Raw genomic sequence first — 16482 nt, forward strand, 5'->3', positions numbered from 1 at the left:
CCCTCTCAAGACCATAATCCACTTCACCTTTTAGGCATTGGTATGTTTAAGGAAACATTTGGTACACAGCAGGGTTAGAGATAACGAGCCAGCAATGGGAACCAAGGAAATACATTTTTACACTGGATCATGTAACCCCTGCCCACTTCCTACTTACAGGTACCATGTAACTCTTTTACTCCACCCAGTCACATATATCTTCAGATTGATATACAGAATTCCACAGATCTACAGGAAAGACACAGACACAATGCTAAGTTATAACTAGTAATTGCCTGGAAAACATCTGCTCACATATGCAAAATCCACACTTCCCCCATTTGTGCAAAATTTGCACAAATCAGATAATTGTGCACCAAATTACCCATCACTGCTGTCACACTTGGTCAAACTGCATGTAGGAAGGCAGGTTTTATATGCACAATGGATGCCTCTGCAACGTTTGCAGGGTTTTTACAGACAGTTTGATAGTCTGGCCCTAAAAGGGCCCCTTTTCCAAGTAAAATTGTTACTGGTATTTCAGTCTGTCAGTCTTCTCCCGCTTACTTATCCTAGGAGAAAAAACACTATGGTAGCACCACCCTCTGCTCCCTGGCAAGCTGAATCGAGGATAATGAAATGGTGCTTCTACTCCAGGCTGGAGCAGAGGAGAGATGGACGTGACAAGCGCTGATAAAACACATCTCTCTCCTTTCATGAGGTGCTGACCTCCGTTTTATCCAAGTGAGGCATCTCAAGCAGACAGGCCCCATTGTTGAAGTTCCAGAACTTGATTGTCCCATCTTTCAAAGCAGTGATGAGGCGTCTCTCCGGCCCATCAAAAGCCATTGCTGTTATTTCGGTGTGCTTGCCCTCCGAGGTCATAAACTGCATCATCTTTTGCCCAGTCATGATATCCCAGACTCTGACCATCCCACGATGGCAACCACTCACCACCTGCATAGACCACCATGAAGAAGTACATATTGTCAATCTATCAAGTTCTCGGCATTTCAAGGTCATAAGACATAAAGGAGGGGAGCAGATCAGTGCATTAGACATTGATATGTCATTACGGCAGTTTATTAGTGACCACAGATATTAAGGCAGTTTATAATCCTGGCACTCACCTGTTTGAAGTTCCTGTTATACAGGGCTGTACATAGCGGCTGGTCATGGGACGTGACTTCTGAGTTAATGGTTTCCATGAATTCTAAATCTCCATAGAAAATTCCAATCTGGATGAAATAGATTTAAAAAACCATAAACTGCAGAAACAAACATTTCTGCAAAAAGAACCATCAGGATTTGAATAAAAGATAAATTATATGAATCAGAGCTGCCACCTCTAGGCAGTGAATGGAACATAGACTAAAGGTATCTACATGCTTCAAGAACAGGGAAACCATCAGCAAAGATAGCCCCCCAATATTACTATACCTCCCAAAGAAAAATAAACCAGGACCTCAAGAACATCTGCACTGCTGTGTTACTGATACCAAAGTGCCACTTTCGTCCATTGAAATACCCAGACTATAATGTTTTTTCAGGATGGCCATCCTCCTGCAGATACACTGGAAGGAATGTTAGGTTACATCCAGCTATTCCTTCTTTTAGGGCGGGATATCTGGAACTGATGTCAGAGCATCAGTTGGCCTGCAGAGCCCTGCGTGGATACAAAATTTGTATCCATGTCTGATCCGCAAAAAGATGGTCCACATATACCCACGGATATACGCAGATCTGCAGGGCTCCAGATATAGAATTTGGATCCGCGTCCATCCACAGACATGGTCAGTGAATATCTGCATCTCTATTCCGAACCGCCTACTGAATAAAAATCCAGCATTTACTAATACCACCACCATGTATCACTGACAGTATTTAGCACTTTATGTCATCAAAGCACTATAAAAACACTTATGGGCAGGACCTTGCAAAGTGCTGTGCTCATGCAGTTCCCATTGACTTCAGTAGGAACTAATGGCACCCTGTGGGAAGCACTCAGGACTCTGCAGGATCAGACCCCAACAGAGGGCCAAACCCTGCTCCCCTGACGAATGTGAGCAGTCCCACTGATGCTCTGTTCACTTGAACAAGATGAGAATTTCAGTCAAAATCTTGTTTACAATATCCCTGTGAGGTAGCTAGAGAGTATCACTGTCCCAGTTTTGCAGTACAGAGAATGAAGTTAGTTGACCTCCACTTGGTCACAAAGCATGCCAGTGGCAGAAACGAGTCTGTCTCCTCTAGGCCATGCGGTGTCTCGGTGGGTGGACATTCACCTCAGGCACAAGGCCCCATGCCAGACTGGTTGGGATTTTTTGATGGTTTTTCAACAGAAATGTCAATTTGGTGAAACACAACCTGCTGATGAAATGGGGTCTGCTTCAGCAAGTTTCCCCACTCAACAAAACGTAGAGAAAAAAAAACTTTGAAAAATAGTTGGAACATTTCATTTTAACGTTTTCAAAAAGAAAAATACTGCTTCTGCGGTTCAGAACAACTTCTCTTTTTGAAACTTAAGCGAGACAGACTGAAAAAGTTTACAAAAAGGAAAAAAAGGGCCAAAATCAGACATCTCAAAATTATCAAAACAAAAAACATTTCAATTGACCCCAACCAAGAGCTTACACGACGTCTGTTCGAGCCGGGAGGCGTGATTCCTCGCTGGTGTACAAAAACCTGCCCTGGTTCTGCTCCAAAGCCAGGACAGCACAGACAGCAACTCCGGTTCCCTGGGTTTGTACTTGAGCCGCTAGCCCCCACAACACCTCCAACCACACGGCTGTGTTTGGGTGCTCGCTTGAGCAGAACTAGCACAGGCATGTCGATGCCAGCTGGGAACCAGACCTCCCGGCTCAAACAGGGATGTGCTTTCCGGCTTTTTTCATTTGTGAACAGTCAAGATTTCAATCTTCCATTCCCATGCTGATGGTAACATTTTCAAACTCTCAAAACCATTTGCAGGTTGGGAAAGACATTTCCTACCCAGCCCCGGTCCCATGTAAGCCCTAAAGGTTTAAACGGTGCATAAGCCTTGAGTTGGCCCTTTGCACAAGAGTGAATTTAAATCAACAAGACTAAGTCTTTGAACTTCAGTCAAAAATTAATCCCTCACTGATGTCTGCGAGAAAGATGAGCAAAGAAAGGAGAAAAAATATGTTTTTCCCTTTTGTGAAAGAAAAGGGTACATTATGTCTTCTGTTAAATGGTAAAATAACTAACTCACGGTGAAGGTGGTGCAGATAAGCATATTGTTTAACTCGCTGTAATAGGCATCAACAATCGGGCAATTTCCTAACGAGACAGTCCTGCCAGGAATGGACTGGAGACAAAAGTGATCAAGCAAATCCCAAACACGGATATTCTGAAGGATGCAGGAAAGAAACCAGAAGTCAAAGGGATTAAGGCATTTGTGAAGCACATTAGAGAGTTCATGCTGTTTGGCAGTTCAACCCAGAGGAAATACACTTTTCCCATATGTTCAGGCCAATATCCAAACATATGCACAATCCCAACGTAGGGTTTCGTTCACTGCAATAGCCCAGGAATGGAGGCAAAGGACCTACCAGATAGACACCGCCTTCCCCAAGGAAACCAAATATCAACATTCTCCAGGAAATTTTTGTTTTGCTTGCAGAATTCCAGAGAAGGCAGAATTAAAGTATGAAGCTGCACTAGCTTTAAATTACAATACAAGCTATATGAATGGAATGCTTAGGGGGGTTGATTCAAACCCACAACCTACAAGGAGATTCAAAGCTAAAGCTAAAATCTTAATATTTTAGCCTTTTCTACTGCCCTTGTTCTTCCTCCCACCAATGTTAGTGAGCTGAGCACAACAGACACGGATACAATAACAAAGGCTCTTTGTACCCGACATCTACTCAAGATGGAGCTACAAACAAAGGTAGAATGGCATCACAGAAGATGGCCAGGGACTGAGCAGTGTTACTGCTTCGCTCTGGGTTTTGATGGGGTTAAGACAAACAGGGCCAGAGGAAGGCAAGGAGGAGCAAACCGCATTTTCATGTTTTGGGAGCCCCTAACTAAACAGATGTGGGAGCTTCCCAGGCTCCTGGCAGCTATAATATTTGACTAACTGATTCTGGTGCCCCTCGGTACCCTGCTCCTGGCCCACAGAGGATGCAAAGGTGTAGTTTTCTATTCAGCCAAGCTAGTTTCACCAACGTTTAACCTCTTTTTGAAGAGCACGCACTAATTACACCAAAGGCTCCTCTCTCCTGCTCCCACGTCTAGCATTAAAGAATCTCTCTCAAACCTAATACAAATCCAGCTGGTCATTCAGGCACAGCTCCTGCACACATCATACCCACGAAAGTGTCATCTAGTAAGTTCTACTGATATTTAGAGGACGATGCTTTCCCATTGCCTGAGCACAGAAATATACGGCTGCAAATGCAACAAGCCATTTTTCCTTTAATCCGGACTTTGTACTTTGTCTTTGGAGATGCTGAGGATGGTGTTTCTCTTTCCATTGACTATGATGTGAGTTACAGCAGTAACGTGGCCTTTCATCAGCGTTATGGGGCTGTTGGTAACAAATGGATTCCATATTCTAACCAGTGGATCCAATCCCCCGGTCACTAATGTAAAGAAAATACATTTTAGTTACAAAAGAAGGCAAGGACGCACCTAACTTCTCCAGCATCCCATGAAGGAAACACTGGAACAGGACATCAGAAGATGCTTAGGCCCAAACCTAACCCGTCTCCTTGTTCGAATTCAAAGTAATTACCACACTTGACACACAGAGGAGAAAACCTAGGACCATGAGATGAGTAATAGGGGGTGAAGCACAGATTGGGAGAGTTCAGACCTGTATCCAAACAGTGTGTGTTCTTCCACAATCTCCAATGGATAGTTATTTTAAAATAGGTTTTTTTCCTACATGTGCTATAAATCTTAAATAAGGCCAAGCCTGTGTGTCGTCACTAAGTCTCCTATTTCTAGTCTGAAACATTACAGCATTCTAAAACTGGCTTAGAGAGCAACAGATTCCACCAGAGAAACACAGTGTCACATGCTTTAGTCTGCAATGCAAGTACACGTAAAGGGATTCAGATGTCAGGTGTCTCACATTTCTCTATGGATGATGACATAGGGAATTTGTATTGATTTTTTTTGCTGATTGATAGCTTCACTGAAAAATTTACTCACGCCACTAAGAGCAAGAGGCAGAAGAAAAATCTCATTGCCCATGCTCCACTTAACCCCTATTTTGAGGGTTTCAGTGGGATTGAAATGCAATACCATATAGGCCGTGTGCTGGCTTTTACATGAGGTAAATTTCACACATACAGAATACAATCAACCTATGGAACTCCTGCCAGGAGATGTTATGAAGGACAAAACTATAACCGGGTTCAGAAAAGAACTAGATAAGTTCCTGGAGGATAGGTCCATCAATGGTATTAGTCCACGTGGTCAGAGATAGAACCCCAAGATCTGAGAGTCCCTACTCCACCATTATGACGAGGCCACTGCCATTAAAGTAACCAGTTTCTGCTGGTCCCCTACATGGCTGCTTAAGACACAGCTCTCTGTATTTGAACTCAGACTCTTTCCCAACACTTGCCTTTTTATCAAAGCTTTCAACACAGCAACTAATGATGGAGTGCAGAGATCAGTGGGGTGAAAAATGGGCTTTGATGATGGTGGCTTACCAAGCACGTTCATCTCAGGTGAATAATCGAAGCAGAGAATGCCTTTCTTTAAAGCAATCGTTGATGATCTAGAACAGAGAAAATAAAATGAACAGACTTTTGCAAGAACCACAGCTGGCCCTTTTAAAACATATTGCAGATTTGGTGGGCAAGGCTGTGGAAAATACATCACTTGTGTGAAGGACACTCTATGCTAATTAAACAGGGGACCTCCTGCATAGGTGGGGTGGTCAGAAAAGGGGGAAATACAGACAGAAGCATGGAGAACCAGAAGGAACAGCAAGAGAGCTCTATAAAATTAGCGAAACTCTGTAACCTGCCCTACAATGAGCTCAAACTGAAGCCCCCCAATCCAAAACATCCCCAAACTTTGGAAAAGGTCCCCTCCAAAGGGTGTAGCTCAGACCCATCTCTAAGAAGAAATGATTAAGGAAGAGAAGGGACCAGGGCTGGCCTTCAACACAAGCAAAACAAGGGATTGTTTGGATCTGCACATCCCATACAAGCTCCATAACTTGCAACCGTCACCAGCAGGAGCCCAGGGGGAAAATACTGCAGGTCCTTTCACCCTCTGCGAGAATAGGACAGGAAGGGGAGGCAGACTCACTTCCCGACTGCTAGGGCCTCTTGCACTGGGCTTCTACATATTGTTAGGGTGACCAAGCAGAAAAGAAGTTGCAAAGAGAGAGGAAGAGCAGGGTGAAAACTCAAGGCGGAGAAGTGCTATGTCGGGGGGAGAAAAAGAGAAGGTAACCAGGAGAGGCAGGATCACAGAGAACGTGCCTCTTGGTGGCTGGCAAAGAGGAAATGCAACAGCATTCATATAAAGAGAAGAAATGGAGCAGCCTGTAAGGAAGGAGCTGAACACAACCATCCCCAAACCCATTCTTATGGGTAGTACAATAGTCAAGAGCAGGACAAGGCCCGGGCTGGGACTATTCAGTGATTTATTATCTGAGAGCCGGGGGTCATAACAGAAGAATAACGCCCGACACTCGAAAACACCTGCAGAGAAGCTTCGGCTCACCTATTGTCAGAGGGATTGTTCTCTGAGAAGGAAATGAAATAAAGATCTGGGAAGTGTGCTGTCCTATTATTTTTGAGTCCTTGGAGCTCCGTCTCAGATGATATTCGGACCCCAGGGGGACAATTCACCCCACTGACAGCTGTCAATTCCGTGGCTTCCACCAACTCATTTCAAGGTACACAACCCACTTCTAAAAGCAAAAGCAGCACCCGTTAAAAATAATGAGTTTGGGGCGGGGGGAGCACAAGGGTGAAAACCATAAAAATGGGATTGGTGCAGAGCAAAAGGCTCAGCTGCATTGGAGCAGTAACCTCAATAGCTAGCTCACGAGTGGAGACCATTAGAAATGAAGAAATCGGTCTTCACGAGAGAAAAACCACTTGCAAACAATTAGATGACTTCTTAATAAAATCTCTCTCTGACTGTGTCCTTTTTATCCCCTCATCATGAACACACACGAGCAAAGATTTACAATACAAATGGACACAGAGCAAATTCTAAGCCTGCCATATGACCCAAGGTCCGCTCAATCACTAACCAAGCTACTGTTTGAAAGGAAGCTGGATCAGAACTCATAAGCGTTCGGCCACCCTGCCAATGAACCAAAACAATACCAGGAAACTCAGTTAACCAGCAGCACAACTTAAATACCAAGTTATGAATACTCAAGGGGTTAGTTAGCAAGTGACCCGCAGGCTGGAATTTATTCACACAAAACTTCCATACAAATAGCATAATAAAAATGCTGCAATGATCCAGGCTAAAGCTGCCAAATAAACTGTTCAGTGGGAATTGCTCACACAGCTCTCATCTACATAAAGGAACAAAACCAGTAATTCTCTCTTCACAGGTAAAGGAAAGCCCCGTAGCACCACCTGCTGGTAAATCTGCCACACCGCAACCGGGGTCATGAAATTCTGAAATACCTATTTTAGCATTAATCCAGATTTTCTTGAATTAGGCCAGAGAAAGAGAGAGAGAGAGAGACACACACACACACACACCACCACACAACTCTTCAGAAATTACCCAACATATAGATACAGCACGGGACAACGTCTCTGGATTTAAGGATGCACAATCATCAGAACTGCAGACAAATCCATTAATAAAGCAAGTTTGTTTAGTATTAAATGCAGACAAACCCAATGGAGTCCCGCACACACCATCTTTACATTCACAAATCACTGGAATCCTTTCCTTTAAACCCATCTGTCACTAGAGGAACATATTTCTACAGTAAGAACACCACGACCAAACAGAGAGATTGTTAAATTATATGAATTATCAACAGAAGACTTGGCATTACTCTCTCCAGAGGCTCCAAAGACAGATGAGTTTCAACACCCAGGTGTCAGCAGCATGCGATTGAGAGTTTAAACTCGACTCCTGGAGGTGGTTATTTAGCATTCACATCTTTTGTTATTCCATGATCGTCTGGACAGATTGCAGACGCAGCGGCCTGCGATTTCCAGGCCAACACATAATTGAGCCTTTTCAAGAGCAATAGCCTCCATTGTCAGCGGGATTGATTTCTGAGAAGGAATGAAATAAAGTCTGGGCAGGCTGCTGCTCTAGTAGAGCCCAGCGTTGCATGTATTGGGAAAGGGGAGAGAAAATGGTGATTACCAGGGGCCAGGGAAAATTGCAGAGGGAGTAAAATTGTGGATTCAAACCATTGGCCGCTATCTGCACAATTTACAGTGAGCCAGCTGCTGAAATATGTATTTGGCCTGTTGCCAGGATGCTAGCTAACTACTGGGCTTTCTGCTGCACCCCATTAGCTTTCAGGAGGCGATGGACTGCTGCCAGCCCTAATGCACTTTGAAAGCAGAGAAGGACAGGGACAGAATACAGAGATGACAAGGGCTGGGAAAGAAGGAATGAAAGAAGCAGAAAGGATTGAGGAAGAAAAGGCAAAGAAGGAGGAGAGAGGGGGATATAGAAAGCAGAAGGGGAGAGAAGGGGATTAAAGGAAAAGGGAGATGAGCTAAGGCTGCAAAGAGAATAATCAGAGGAAGGAGTGAAGGGTAGAGAGAAACGAGGGCGGTGAATGGCAGCTGGGGTACACAGTGTATACAGCTTGTGAACACTAGCAATGTATTCAAGACAACCTCATCTTCCCCTTCCTTAAACATTTTCAGAAACATGGTCTTCACCCTGTACTTGTCCTGCCGGATGTGTATTACTCTAGATCCAACCCCTGAAACATTTTAATTAGCGATAGGCCTGGACTGGAAACATTGGATGCAAACTCCCCTCCCCATCTCTGATGTTAACTTTGGGGTGAGCTGAACTTTGGATCAGAATTTTGCTGCCCAGTTCCATCCAATTTACATTCACCTGCCCTTTCCCCCCACAGCCTGCTGGGCCTGCCCTAATCCCACCCCCTCCTCCTCACAACACTGAGAGTCCTACTTGTGCTGCTCCCCACTGGCAGCTCAGCTCTGGCAACACTCGGATTCAGCACCACTGCCTACAAACAAGCACCGCACGCTTGGGCCCAACAGACCAGGAGCAGCAACAGCAGGACGGGCATCCACCCCCAGAAAACAGAGCAGAGGACTGTTCCCAAGCTTCGCTACCCTGAAGCCCCACTTCACCTTGCCTTGCCTCGCCTCTTGAAGACGGGAAGAGGGAAAAAACAGGAAGTCAGACATCACTGCGGCTGCATTTTGCTTAATTCCACTTCAGCAAATCTAATAATAATTTCTTTTAGCTAAAAAGAAAAGAGTCTAAGAGACTTCCATTTGTTTGTTCACTTTTCCTGTGGAGTACAGCACTTGAGGTTTACAGGACACTAGAAAGAAGTCCAACCCAAGCAAAATTTTAGATCCAAAGCCCCCAGTTGCTAGGGAAGTTTGGACCAAGATTGGGACTTCCCAGCTAGACCTTTGCTCTGTGACAGATCAAACCAAACCCTTCAGCCCAGCAGCTCTGGGGACATTTGGGTCTAGGTTAGACTTCTCAGGTCAGACCCATCTCTCTAAAATATAGACGACATAATAGAGCTGAAGCAGTGTCTTCCCATCTTCTCTGAAATTTTCCTCAAGAAACTGTTCCGTATGCAGCCATTTTCCCACTGCCTAGAGGCCTCAGAAATGACTGTACTTACAGCCTGAAGTCTGTTGGAAACTTCATCTATTTACAGGCCACTGAGTAGTGTCCGTTATGGGCCCCTTTACCCCCGTTCTGTAATTTAGGTTTCCTGAGCCCTGCCTGAAAGTTGAGTCCCAACAGGATTTTCCTGGAGGAAATGGAATTTTAAGAGAACTGTAACATTGCCTGCTACCATTGTGTGATGGATAATTTACAGAACAGACAAAGAGACCTGTCTTACTGGGGTTTACCCATGATATGTAGTGGAAGTGAAGTAAGCACCATAGCTCTCTTATCAGCTGCTGAGCAGGAGGCAACAAGATTGAGCTGAGGAATGAATCTTATCTGGTGGCACCAGTCCCCATGGAGACCCTGGAAGAGAGAGGAAAGACTTTGCTTAATGACACTGCAGGTCATAAACAAGAGCACAGAGAGCTCATTCTGCGTCATTACAATCGTCAGTGGGGGCCAACAGTGCCACTCCCATTCAGACATTCCTGGGTTCACGTACAGTTTGAAGAAGACAGAAAAACTCCAGCGAAAAACAGTGAAATGTGAAGCTGAGGAACAATAAACACAGGAAAAGTGGGACAAGGAGCAGAGGCAGAAGAAAGAAGGAGAAGAGAGACATTAGGGTGGCACACACAGCAGAACCCCGAAAAGGGAAAGGCATGGTGTTTGATTGGATGAGTGCAGTTTTGAATTAAGAGGAGATGGTTCATCATGTACATCAAGAAATGTGAAGAGGGTCATAACTTGGACATGGGGATTGAGAGGGTTCAGACCAAAAGGATCCTTATAGACAAGGCTCTTCTGGGATCCAGGAAGCAGCGGTGCTTTGCATGTGCATTAGCCATTGTAGCGAAGGGACGTGGTCTCCCCCTCTGGTTGACGCGGAGAGACCCACTGTCGCCCTTGGTGGGCAGAACCGGGTCACTCGTGGCTGTCAGAGGAGCAGGACATCTCTCTCCCCCGGCTGCTGGAGCATGGCTGCTATACTTCCAGAGACCTGGAATTGCTGCTGGAGCTGCCAGACAAAGGGGGCACTGAGGAGCTGTTGGGGCTGCCACGAGCTGTCTACCCCAGCGAGGCAAATGATGATCCCAGAACCCAGGTACCCCCCAACTGGGAGAGTAGGAAGCAGCCCAGGGAAGCTGTATAGCGTTCAGCTGTGTGACTGACTGCAAGCTGGTCAGCGTGTGATGGACAGATTCCCCCGCTGACCCAGTGGCGGACCACGGTTAGGGCCTTGGGCTGGGATGCAGTGCAGTGGGTGGGCCTGCATCCCTCAACCCCCGCCACCCTACCGTCAGGGGTGGCAGCCTCCACGCCTTTAGGCCAAGAGGCCTGTATTGGTCAGACACCCACCCGAGCTAGGACACCAGATGGTTTTCCTGACTCTCCCATCAGAGAGCTAATCTTTCCCTAGACTACTGAATTGCTCCGCCTGACAGCAGGCCAGAGCCCTTTAACTGATTACGGCCCCATCCTGATTGAAGATGCCAGGCCTAGCGATGTGCCACTACCCTGCCCGACCCATTAACCATGTGCTGCCCCGCTCTGGCTGAACGTTGGGGCTACCAGACCCAACTGCTGCCCGGCCTGGACTGAGGGCCAGGGCCTATTAACTGTTGGCTAATTCCCCCCCAAACAGAGCCGCTCTAGGAGTATTACAGCGACTGACAGGGAGAGACCCACAGCCGCCCTACAGCCAGCCAGAATGGTCTGAACTGGCTGCTTGCTGAGCTGCAAGGTCATGAATGGCTGGCTGGTGGAATGATACAAAACGACCCAGGTGTAAGTCATTCTGGTTTGCAGAGCCAGCCTTCAGGATGTGTAAACAGTGCAGCCCCTGGTGGCACTCCACAGCCCATACTCCGCTCCACACAGCGAGCGGCAGCAGGTCCCAGAACCCAGCTCGACAGATTCAGACTCTCAGAGCTTGCACTACAGCACTAAAAGTAGCTGTGCAGGGGTTCAGGCTCTGGCTCTGAAGTCCACCCCCTTCCTGAGGCTTCAGAGTCCGAGCGCCAGCCCAAGCTGCAACATTTATACAACCACGTTTAACGCTATAGGGAAAACCTTGCAAGCCTCACTCTGTAGACCTGCGCTCTGAGACTCACCACTGTGGACTGCTACTCAGTGTAGACACACCCTGAACGGCCAGAGTTCTTGGTCTACGAGCAGCAGCAGTAAAGTACACTTTTCCTTTTTACGTAAGAAGACGGAAGGAATGAGAGCAATGGGCGTCCCAGAGACCTATTACTAGTAATGTTTGATTATGGCAGCACCAAGAAACCCCACTGTGCCAGATGCTGCACACAAACAGGAAGATGAGGCCTCTGCCCCAAAGAATTTACAGATTAAGAAGGCGAACAACATACAGAGGCTGTGGGAAAGAGACAATTCTGATAGACATTGTACATAATGGTTTTTAAGTTTTTTAGTTTGTAATTTAATAAAGATCAACTTTCCCCAACTTTCTTCAGGATAGGGGAGCAACAGGAATCTAAGTAGGAGTGGGGTTTGTCCCAAAATGTAACTTTAGACAGAGAAACTCACTGGCACTCGGAAATTTCTGTACAGGCTGGCCTTTCCTTTCAGGAGAAGATGCACTGGAATTCTGGCTAAGACACCTGATGGAGAAAAGCCATATATTAATCCTGACCCAACATCTGCCCCATTTCTCAACAGAAGTTATTTTAATTGTGCTGAAGTGCACCGAAGGCAATAATAGTAGCCTAAACCCCATGCGTGACCTAGGATATATGGTGTACAGGATAGCTAGTCACAAGGGACATTCATTAATGCCTGGAAGGATTACGTGGTATTTTCACAGATCCACCTTAAATGTCAAGACACAAGCATGGCACTAAAAGGTTTAAAGTGTTATCTACAATCCATGCTTAGGAGAAGTATTAGCAAATGCATTCAAACAGGATATGGGCTAAAAGATGAGGATTTGGATCCAGGTCACATTTTATCCAACCCCTCAAAGTTCACAGATGTTCAGAGAAATGGTTCCAATTTGGCCCCACTTGTGTTTCAAACAAAGATGGACAAAAAAGAAAAGTTACTTATGCTACTGGCCCTCTGAGATGAGTAGTCTAGTACATTCCACTCTTGCAGCGCATATGCCCACGCGCTGGAGATCAGTCTTTTGGCCAGCAGCATTCACTGGGGCCACATGTGCCGTAAGCGTCCTCATGCTCCCTTACCAAAGGCATAAGGGTGGAGCAGGCCCAACTGCCCCTCAGTTCCTTCCCCACTGCAGAATCCAGGTGTAAATGGCCTCCGTGGCAGTGGGGAAGGAGGATGGGTCATGGAAGTATGGCAAGAGACCACCCTGGCTTAACTAGGAGATCTTCAATGATCTAAAAATCAAAAGAGAGTCCAACAAAAAGTGGAAACGAGGTCAAATTACAAAGGATAAATAAAAACAAATAAAACAAGCATGTAGGGACAAAATTAGAAAGGCCAAGGCACAAAACGAGATCAAACTAGACAGAGACATAAAGGGTAACAAGAAAACATTCTACAAATATATTAGAAGCAAGAGGAAGACCAAGGACAGGGTAGGCCCGTTACTCAATGAGGGGGGTGAAATAATAACAGAAAATGTGGAAATGGCAGAGGTGCTTAATGACTTCTTTGTTTCGGTTTTCACCAAGAAGGTTGGTAGTGATTGGACGCTTAACATACTGAATACCAGTGAAAATGATGTAGGATCAGAAGAGGCTAAAATAGGGAAAGAATAAGTTAAAAATTACTTAGACAAATTAGATGTCTTCAAGTCCCCAGGGCCTGATGAAATGCATCCTAGAATACTCAAGGAGCTGACTGATGAGATATCTGAGCCATTAGCAATTATCTTTGAAAAGTCATGGAAGATGGGAGACATTCCAGAAGACTGGAAAAGGGCAAATATAGTGCTCATCTATAAAAAGGGAAATAAGGACAACCTGGGGAATTACAGACCAGTCAGCTTAACTTCTGTACCCAGAAAGATAATGGAGCAAATAATTAAGTAATCAATTTGCAAACATCTAGAAGAGAAAAAGGTGATAAGTGACAGCATGGATTTTTCAAAAACAAATCGTGTCAAACCAACCTGATAGGTTTCTTTGACAGGGTAACAAGCCTTGTGGATAGGGGGGAAGAGGTAGACGTGGTATATCTTGACTTTAGTAAAGCCTTTGATAGTGTCTCACATGACCTTCTCATAAACAAACTAGGGAAATACAACCTAGATGGAGCTACTATAAGGTGGGAGCAAAACTGTTTGGAAAACCGTTCCCAGAGAGTCGTTATCAGTGGTTCACAGTCATGCTGGAAGGGCATAACCAGTGGGATCCCACAGGGATCAGATCTGGGTCCGGTTCTGTTCTATATCTTCATCAACGATTTCGATAATGGCATACAGAGTACACTTATAAAGTTTGCAGACGATACCAAGCTGGGAGGGATTGCAAGTGCTTTGGAGGATAGAATTAAAATTCAAAATGATCTGGACAAACTGGAGAAATGGTCTGAAGTAAATAGGATGAAATTCAATAAGAACAAATGCGAAGTACTCCACTTCGGAAGGAACAATCAGTTGCACACATACAAAATGGGAAATGACTGCCTAGGAAGGAGGTCAGGCTTGACAAAGCCCTGGCTGGGATGATTTAGTTGGGGATTGGTCCTGCTTTGAGCAGGGGGTTGGACCAGATGACCTCCTGAGGTCCCTTCCAACCCTGATATTCTATGATTCTATGAGTACTGTGGAAAGGGATCTGGGAGTCATAGTGGACTACAAGCTAAATATGAGTCAACAGTGTAACGCTGTTGCAAAAAAATGAGAACATCATTCTGGGATGTGTTAGCAGGAGTGTTGTAAGCAAGACACAAGAAGTAATTCTTCTGCTCTACTCCGCGTGATTAGGCCTCAACTGGAGCATTGTGTCCAGTTCTGGGTGCCATATTTCAGGAAGCATGTGGACAAATTGGAGAGAATCCAGAGACGAGCGACAAAAATGATTCAAGGCCTAGAAAATATGACCTATAAGGGAAGATTGAAAACATTGGGTTTGTTTAGTCTGGAAAAGAGAAGACTGAAAGGGGACATGATAACAGTTCTCAAGTACATAAAATGTTGTTACAAGGAGGAGGGAGAAAAATTATTTTTCTTAACATTAGAAAAACTTCCCAACTGTCAGGGTGGTTAAGCACTGGAATAAATTGCCTAGGGAGGTTGTGGAATCTCCATCATTGGGGATTTTTAAGAGCAGGTAGACAAAGACCTGTTAAGGTTGGTCTAGATAATACTTAGTCCTGCCATGAGTGCAGAGGACTGGACTAGATGACTTGTCGAGGTCCCCTCCAGTCCTATTATCTTAACAGTAATCATACACAATTACCTAGAGATTCGAAAAAGTGGTGCATCAGGACAGAGACACTGAGGAACAGGGATGATTCTGGTTTTGCAAAACCTGCAACAGAGTTTGTTTTTTCAAAACCAAAACCAAAACCAAGTACTTTGGATCTAGCCCTGCTTAGGGAATCAGGATGGTTAAGGAGCAAGCAGAGACCTGAGGGCCAGGATTCCTGGATACTACCCTGACCCTGTGGGACTTTGGACAAGTCATGGAGGGTGCCATTTTCAGAGGGGCGAAGCACCTGGCAGCTCTCTGAAGTCAATAAAATCTCAAAGTCAGTCTCATAACACCTCTGTGTTTGTAAAATGGGTAACACTTGCTCTTCCTCCAGGAAGGGCAATTCAGATAAAGCCTCAGTCCTGGCTCATCTCTCTAGTATATCAGACAGGAGAACATGTGATGGTCCAAGCATAGCTATAAAGTATCTGTACCTGGTTTAGTTATATAGTGACGGACATTGAAGATCCCATTTGCGAGAACGTCCAGCGAGGAGAAGATCAGAATGTTTCCTTTCACATCGCCAATACAAAACACTCCTTTGTACCCATCTGTCCTGACTCAGGGAGAAAAGAAAGAAAACAGATCAGACCCCCCCATGTACATTGCCACTTCAGGCAAGTATTAAACTAGAGCACTAGTGGGGATCACAAATAGAAAACCCAGTTTTCAAACAGGGCCAGCTTAACTGAACATTTGTGCTCCGATTGGCTCCCAGGCACATGTAGTAAACACCCATCTTATGCACCTAAGTGCCAACCTAAGCATGCATAGGCAGGACCTGGAGAGCCTATTTGAGAACTCATCTTTGGAAAGTGAACACCTAGTACCATAGCCGTGCACTGGGCACAAGACAGATGTAGGAAGCAAGGCCTGTCGTCTCTCTGGAAGCAGCTTTTTTCAGATTGGCTGAAATTTTTTTTCCAGGTAGTATCTGAAAGCTGAAATGTTGCTCCATTATACACAGCTGCAATTCAGATACAATAGTATTTATTTATTATAAGCATGAATTTGAATTAATAAAAGTGACCATCCCACACTCGGCCCCCTTGACAAAGTTTTAAGGATCCTAAACCAGACTCCAGCAATTATCCAGTGATAACACTACCGCCAGGCAACCTAAATATGGTGAAGAGGGAGGATTCAATACATTTTCCACTTGGCTATGCTTTTGGTAGACTCCAATGCTCACTGAAGTCTCATGAACAACTGAAAGAGAAACATTCAAGAATAATTCTCTGTCCATGATAGTCACTGTCCCCTCGACATA

At 45.1% G+C, this 16482-nt stretch overlaps 1 protein-coding gene across 1 annotated transcript in view; it reads right to left on the bottom strand.

Moving 5' to 3' along the window:
- The window catches only part of EFCAB8 (EF-hand calcium binding domain 8), a 39871-nt gene that overhangs the window by 11760 nt on the left and 11629 nt on the right, over window positions 1-16482 (bottom strand). Inside the window, exons 9-17 of the mRNA XM_027824980.3 lie at window positions 15647-15768; window positions 12358-12431; window positions 10037-10167; window positions 5670-5737; window positions 4441-4589; window positions 3212-3349; window positions 1110-1217; window positions 709-936; window positions 158-228 (exon numbers count right to left, since the gene is read on the bottom strand). Of these exons, the coding sequence (XP_027680781.2) occupies window positions 158-228; window positions 709-936; window positions 1110-1217; window positions 3212-3349; window positions 4441-4589; window positions 5670-5737; window positions 10037-10167; window positions 12358-12431; window positions 15647-15768 (1089 nt within the window). The remainder of the gene's footprint in view (window positions 1-157; window positions 229-708; window positions 937-1109; window positions 1218-3211; window positions 3350-4440; window positions 4590-5669; window positions 5738-10036; window positions 10168-12357; window positions 12432-15646; window positions 15769-16482) is intronic.

The sequence above is a fragment of the Chelonia mydas genome, chromosome 13 (genome assembly GCF_015237465.2).
Source record: "Chelonia mydas isolate rCheMyd1 chromosome 13, rCheMyd1.pri.v2, whole genome shotgun sequence".
Lineage (NCBI taxonomy): Eukaryota > Metazoa > Chordata > Testudines > Cheloniidae > Chelonia > Chelonia mydas.